Source organism: Thermobia domestica, chromosome 5 (assembly GCF_964235325.1).
Source record: "Thermobia domestica chromosome 5, izTheDome1.hap1.1, whole genome shotgun sequence".
NCBI lineage: Eukaryota > Metazoa > Arthropoda > Insecta > Zygentoma > Lepismatidae > Thermobia > Thermobia domestica.
Genome location: NC_137458.1, coordinates 143,429,756 through 143,437,332, shown reverse-complemented (window position 1 = coordinate 143,437,332; position 7,577 = coordinate 143,429,756). Strand labels below are relative to the sequence as shown.

Below are 7,577 nucleotides of genomic sequence, written 5' to 3'. Positions count from 1 at the left end.
CAACAAGACAGTTATAGATACGCGACAATCATTTTGGACATGACTGTACCTCTAACAGGTGCGCACCCAGAAATTATTGTTTGCATAGGAGCAAGTGTTGGAGAGTCCAATACTACAAAACACTATTAAACTAGTATTATTCTGCACCCGAAAAAACGATAAGTAATTGTAAAATACTTCCATTATTTATTCTCAGAAAAAAATAGTATAGAACTAAATTGTTTTTATAAGAGAAAGAGTACAAATGAAGTGTAAGTTCAATTTTTCATGCTATATCAATCATCTCCCTATTAAAACTTTACAAGCTTACAAAGGTTTACAAACGTATGTTGAATTTGAAAGTTTTTGGGGCAGGGACGTACGTAGGAATTTATTTCAGGAGGGGTCCAAAGCTTTTCGGGGGATCCAAACACAATATCAGGCTAAATTATATTAAAAATTGTAAATTGGCCCCTAAAATCAGACCAAATTTACAAAAAAGTTCGGATTTCGGGGGGTCCGGACCCCCTGGACCCACCCCCTGCGTACGTCCCTGTTTTGGGGAGTCCGGACCCGATAGTTCCTGTGGTTGCGCCTCTGACTTTCAATATCAAAATTAAACGTTGAAGTTAACGGGAATAACAGTGTATTCCCATGTTATTTTCACTTGATGTTTTACTCCGAGATTTGATCTCATTCAATGTAATATTAGCTATAAGACCTAACAACGTCCACAAGCTATATTAAATCAAGAAAAGTAGCACGACATCGTTATATGATTCGATGGCTTAGCTTATTATGATGAATGCTACATATCTAATATAATTAAGATCTGATACTGATGGCGTTTTACGTATCTTCTACAAATATCCTATTGTTCCTACGCTTTATAAAGGCGGATAGCGTTTTCTATGACATCGTTATACTTTAGTTATATTCATGTAAGTGGAGAATAAATGCAGAAATTACCATTCCTCTCAGATGTGCAGTGTTTTGCAACCTGTTGTTGGATCAGTCGTTTAAATAGGGAGTGACGTGTTCGTCAGAAGTGTTTAGAAGAAGTGGCAAATGTTATTTGCTTATAAACTGATGCATTAGTTATTTCGGCCTGGATAATTGGAAACTTCAAGATGTTTTATCCGGAGATGTATCCTTGAATAGTGAGTTCTCGCATTCTGATCTTCCATATCTGTACACGTTGAGAAATCATATCACTTACTTAGCATTCATGCGTTTGAGAGGCTCACACGAATCCAGCGTCGCTGATATACAACATAACATCTAGGGATGCGCACGAGACAATATCTGAGGCTGTCTCGTCTCGAAAATGTGATGTAAAAGTGGTCTCGACTCGAAAAACTTATATTTTTCTATTGGAAGAGCTGTGTCTCGACTCGAATTTTCTCAGGAGAGCTCTGTCTCGACTAGACTATTGCGCATCCCTAATAACATCTGAGACTACTTTTGTGCATATGGCTGATGCGCTGGAATTTGGCAAAAATAGGAAGATACAATTGACCACTCTATAGTCACGGCAATTTACATCAAAGAAGATGATTTTCCATGAAGGGATACTTAAAATTGGCTTTACCGTGACCGAGTAGATTGTTAGACGCCTTTTCTTTTCAATCAGCTCTTTTGTTATATCATACTGTGTCAACGATCTTAATAGATTCTTTCTTCCCGCGTTTACTGTTTTCCGCTCTCCGTCTGGCAACACGGAGATAATATAATTTCGGAACTTTTTCTTTGTTATTTTGTTTTCCTAATTCTACCCTTCCTTATACATTTTTCTCTTTGAGATCGAGTATTATTTTTATGATATTATATAAAAAAGAATGGACATTGCAATATATCCATAACTACAGTATTGATCATTAATTAATAAAAATATTTCAATTGAAATTAATCGCTGTGGAAATTAATTGCAATTCAATTAATTGCAAACTGCATTCTATTGTAATTAAATGACTATTTCTGCATTGCTTTTCACAGGAATTATTTTCAATTGTTTGATTGATTGCAATTGATTCTCATTTATAAATAGCCAACTAGTTATTAGTCATTTCAATTGTAAATTACAACTAACAATTAAACTTAGATATAAATTATTCATTCAATTGAATATTGTCAAACACTATCTGGTAAGTTAGGAGAGAAAAAAATTACTTTACTAAAGGGTTTCAACAAATAAACACATGTTTAACAAGCTACTCTTCCAAACCGCTCGACTATTTCGTACACTACTTCAAATTTGTTTTGTGTAAAGTGCTTTTCTGTTCCATATTAAGTTTTGTTTACAGTCAGATACAACTGAGTTTATTGCGAATACTAAGAAATTACGTATTTTGTAACGTATAAACTTATTTTTTGCACAAGTCACATTTTGTCACAATAACTTATGTAAAACAATTTTAGAACTTGTCAAGTAATATGGGTTACAACGATCGTTATTAATCAAACTAAAATAAGATTACAGTAACAATTACCTAATAATAACATTTGTTGAAGAAGAATAATTAATTCAACCAATGATAACCTTTTCATAAGAGCCTTAGTGGACTTACATGAAAGGATTTTATGTAGCTGTTTTCATGATAACTTAAAGAACTAACTAGTATAGGTGAGTGGTTAATGAATTGGATTTGTAGGAAGAAGGTCTGGGTTCTAGGCTATTCCAGGGGAATTCGAACTTTTTAATGTGCTTCAATTTCAAATTCAATCTACACTCATTATGATAAGTAAGATTATTTCCTGTGAGGAGGAAAGGGATATTGGAGTGACGATAATGGCGGGAAATTGAGGTAGGACCACGAATGAAGGAAATGATTTTCAAACTTATTTCCTTTAATATTTCAAGATTCGATACTTTCAGCTTATTTTAACCATTTCCTAACTCATAAATGATCATTGTTCTTCTTTTTCCTCATATGCAACATGTAGTGAAATAATATATTATGCACACAATGCGTTACATTGCCTTTGATATATGCCACTCATTGGACAACATACTGCAAACGATAGACGACGCGGTGGCTCAGTGGTAGAGCGTTCACCTCCGGTGCTTGAAGTCCCTGGTTCGATCCCAGCTCACGCCGTGTGGACTTTGTCGTGGACAAACACCGTGCTCGTGGGTTTTCTCGGGGTTTTCCCGTTTCCTCCCACTTTCTTCATTCCACCATTTCATTCATTTCGCATAATCACCGTCTCCTTAGCCTAACCGTCATTACCATGGGACGTAAAACTTACATATTTCATTTTCCAAACAATAGAGATTCATTGTAAATAGTGATTTCTTTATGTATCAATTGTGTCACAAAGATCTGTCTTAGAGCTCCACAGGCTTACCAACTGCTCGGAAATACACGTCCAACTTACTACGATTTTTGATACCAGCAAAGTACTATACCCAACCTAATGAAGCAGTCAGGAATTCAAGTACTTTGCGGCTGACTTTACCCTTCACGAAACTTTCTATGTATCGGGTTATTTTGAGTAACGAAGAAATAGTGCCTTCGTTAGTGTTCTCTTTATAGAAGAAGCAATTGTGTAAGAAGACCATACTAACCCAATTGGTAATGAATACTGTGACAGTTCCTCCGTCAAGTGACTCGGTAGAAAGAAAATGCTCAACCCTCAGCTGGATTTTGAAACCTCGCAGAACTTCTCGGACGTCATTTAAAAATCACCACATAGGCCTTGCCTACAGTTGACAGTCTTTTATTGAAAAAAGATTAAGAGTACACAGAATACTGTGTTCAACTATCAGCATTCATTGCTGGTTGGAAACTTTGTAACTAACGTATAAATGCAACTTAAGTTTTCTTTTCTGTTATATGTGTACAGTTTTCCACTTGAGCTGTGAAAGATGGTAAGATTCTATTTTATTTTTTAATTTAGCTTTAGTACAGTTTCTGAGTCTATTTAGTACCACTTGAAGCTGAAACTCTGAGATAAAAATCATTAATGTGTTTTATGCACTAAAAATCACATACGTATTTTACGTGTATTCTAATTATTAATTGATACAATTAACAGCATAATAAAGCATAATTATTGAAACTTAAAAGCGTAATGTTATTACTCAGAACAAGACATAAATGTGGTTGTTTGATCACATAGTTGAAAGCAATTCAGACGGTACATTCAGCACAAATTCGAAACACAGTAAGAGAAAGTAAGGAAAATCATAGAATCTTTCTTATGTAAAAGGCTAGTTGCAATAGTATTGTTTGTTTGTTTCTTTTAAAAGATTCAAGTAATGCACTTTCTGCTCATAAAAGCAGTAACCTGTAATGTTGAGTTTGAAAGAAAAGAAAATTCACTTTAGGAAAGTCATAAATATCAGAGCAGAAGATGACAAAAATAAATGCGTTTCTACAGATTCACTTTTTTTTAAAAGAAATTGAAAAATGAAACTAAAAATTTATATATATATACGAGGGCCAGTCAAACATTATCTGCACTTTTGTCATAACTTTTCTTACATTTGTCTTCTGTCCTCGCATATTTTATTGTTATATTGTTGTGGTAATGCCGTAAAAGTGTGGTCTTAATTCCTCCATTTATCTTCCTATTGTTGCAGATATATCATGGCTGCTCCATTAGAAGTTTGTAGCAAAGAGGAACAACGAGCAGTGATCCGATTCCTCTCGTCGGAGAGTGTCAAAGGGTCAGACATTTATCGCAATATGGGAGAAGTACACTATCACGTACAACTGTGGTTTTGTGGCTCGAGAAGTTTAAAAGTAGTCGAACAAGTGTAACGCATGAAGAGGGAGCAGGTCGGCCATCAACCTCCACTACAGACGACAACATTCAGCAAGCTCGATAGATGGTTCTAGCGAATAGGCGAATCACTATCGATGAGGTAGCATCTACTTTGAAGATCAGTCATGGCCACTCAAGGATGCTTTGCGTGGTCGCCGATTTGCCTCAGATTTAGACGTGCAAAATGCGGTACAAAAGTGGCTTCACGGCCAACCGAAAACGTTTCATTTGGAAGGAATACGTAAGCTCGTTGATCGTTGGGCCAGGTGCATTGATAAGGAGGGAGAATACGTAGAAAAATAATGTGCATAGTATAACCCTAGCTTCATGTAAATAAACCGAAGGATGAATGACAAGTGTAGATAATTGACTTGCCCTCGTATATATATATATACCGTTAACGGTAGAAAATAGCATGTATTTAACATGCAATCCCTACAGAAGATAATTTTCGTTTAAAAGAAGAAAGTAGGAGAAAATCAGCACGTGAAGACTTGTAAAGTAAATGTCTTTTCGAAATGACTTACAATTTAGTCTCGGGCGTGTCTTCCTTTTGCGCTTTGGAAAATGAGAGAGAAAAGAAAGAATGCCTGACATAAAATAGATAATAGACCTAAAAGAAAAAATATCCCCCGTGCTCCAACGATGACATTGTTTGATGCCAACGTTGATTTTCTTTTCGTCTCCTCAAATTCCCACCTATCCCTCTTCCTGTATTGATGGTGGAGAGAAGAAGAAAACATATACTACGTTTAAAAATAATTTAATAAGAAAAAAACATTCCGAAAAGAAGAAAATTCAAAAAGCATATTCATGTAGACAAAGCGGATTACATTTACAAAGTGACGGAAATTGATGGCCGTTTACTTCTTATCTTGTGTAGTCTGTGTGTGGATTTTATAACTTTCTATGTAGGCTAGATTTTAGGTGTCATAAAATGTCCTCTTTTCCCGTTTCTCCCCTTTTCTCCCCGCCCAACCCTTTCAGCGTTGAATGGAGATGCGACTGCCGCTTCACCATTTTATGATGCCGTAAAATTTGGAAAGCAATCGTAGCCGGTTTTCGAAGTCAGTACTCACTGCTGTAGTATGTATACATATATCTCCCAATGGACTGTGCTCTTTTTTTCTTTTTTTTATAGTAAGACGGAAGTGAAAGAAAGGGACAAATGTCCATGCGATTGTCTGACTATCATCTGTGTATGTGATATAGACTGCGAAATTCATTTGCTTATGTAACACTGGGCCAATTTAAAGATATATCACTACTTAACAGTGTGTCATTCTAATGTAATACAGGGATCCCTTTTGGCTATTAGTTAGCATATAGTTCTAAAACACATAGCGTATGTTCAAATGATGTCCCGTGGGTCTCCTACCTGCCCAGGACATTCAGGATTGCATTTGAAACTTTATGGAGAATAGAAATATCCACAGAATTTTCTTTGGGGTTGAATTAAATATGTGTTTCACCAGACCTTATTTAGGTATCCAAAAGTCGCGCTGTAATTATTTGCAGGAAACCTAGGAATGTCCCAGAAGAAATGACTCGTATCCTGCACATAAACAGATACTAGGACTTCCACTGAATCAGAGATGGTCTGGATCAATGAGAATTTGACCCATGACCCACTGACCCACCACCCACTGGGACCCACTCTGACTCACTACCCAACTATATATTGACATATATATTTTATACACATAAATATTAATTTTATACACAAATATTTTATAGTAACAAGAAGGAAGTGGCACATCATGTCGGTTGCGAGTGAAAGTTTTTTAAATCATGTGCAAAAAGGAGAGTATGAAGCTGAACTTTTTGGACATAGTGCAAAAATTATTGTTGAAAGAGTTCCGGATGAAATAATGAGTGAAATAGAAACTATTATCAAATCTCTAGAAGCTAACATTAAATTGCGCAAAAATAAAGTAAACGTTGAAGATTTGTCAAGAGCAACAACAGCTATGATTGAAGATAGTATGAATGTAGGTGCAAAACCAATCAAAAAGTTGGAGGACTACATGGAGAACAGCATATTTCATATTCCCGACAATATTTTATTCCTTTGGGATAAACCACAACAGAAGCAGTACTCTAATGAAAACAGCATACACGAAGAACTAGAGAGCCTTGAAAAAGAGCTGAAAAGAATGACGTTTCTGGAAGAATGTTATAGTAAGGAGTTGGAAATTGCAAACCCAACATTTACAATTCAAGAAAGAGTACTCAAGATGGGCATATCAGAAGTCCAAAAACATGTCAAAGGGGTGAATGTTGTGTCAACAACTTGTAAAACTTTAAGGAACTTATAAAATGAACTCTTTGTTTGTTCAGCGAGAGGAGACGCTCAGGATAGTGATTTGAAAAATGTCTACACGTAACAAGAAACCAATAGCATTTTAGATACAAATACATGAACATCATTATAAGGAAGTTCATATTTGGAAATTGGTTTTAGGACTTGTAATTTACATTTGAAGAATTTAGTACTTTAAATGTACTGCAATAAATCAACCTTACTATTTTTATATTGCTTTAAGAAGCAAATATGTGTACATATTTTGTAGAAAGTGAGTGAGGTATATTTGTAAGGTATAAACGATAAAACACTGATTTGTAGATTTTACGATTATTCACTGTAAAATTTTAATCCTTGTAACCATTATCCCTTAATCATGCACGGATTTTGAAGGATAGAAATAATCAGAATGTATTAGTACTCTTGCTCTTTGTTGTAAACTTATCTAATAACATCATTACATCTTTATTAGATTATGTGTAAATTTTAAATGAAAATAAATATATTTTTGCATAAAAAAAAT

General features: G+C 35.1%; 1 protein-coding gene across 1 annotated transcript; it reads left to right on the top strand.

Annotated features, from left to right (window-relative positions):
* The first annotated feature begins 6,464 nt into the window (after positions 1-6,464).
* LOC145684697 (uncharacterized) lies at positions 6,465-7,376 on the top strand. Its single transcript, XM_081757076.1, has one exon. The coding sequence runs from the start codon at positions 6,510-6,512 to the stop codon at positions 7,065-7,067; it is 558 nt and encodes a 185-aa protein (XP_081613202.1). The 5' UTR covers positions 6,465-6,509; the 3' UTR covers positions 7,068-7,376.
* The last annotated feature ends 201 nt before the right edge of the window (positions 7,377-7,577 follow it).

Excerpts from the sequence above, each read along its gene's own strand:
- LOC145684697 (XM_081757076.1), top strand. The coding sequence starts at position 6,510 with ATGTCGGTTGCGAGTGAAAGTTTTTTAAATCATGTGCAAAAAGGAGAG.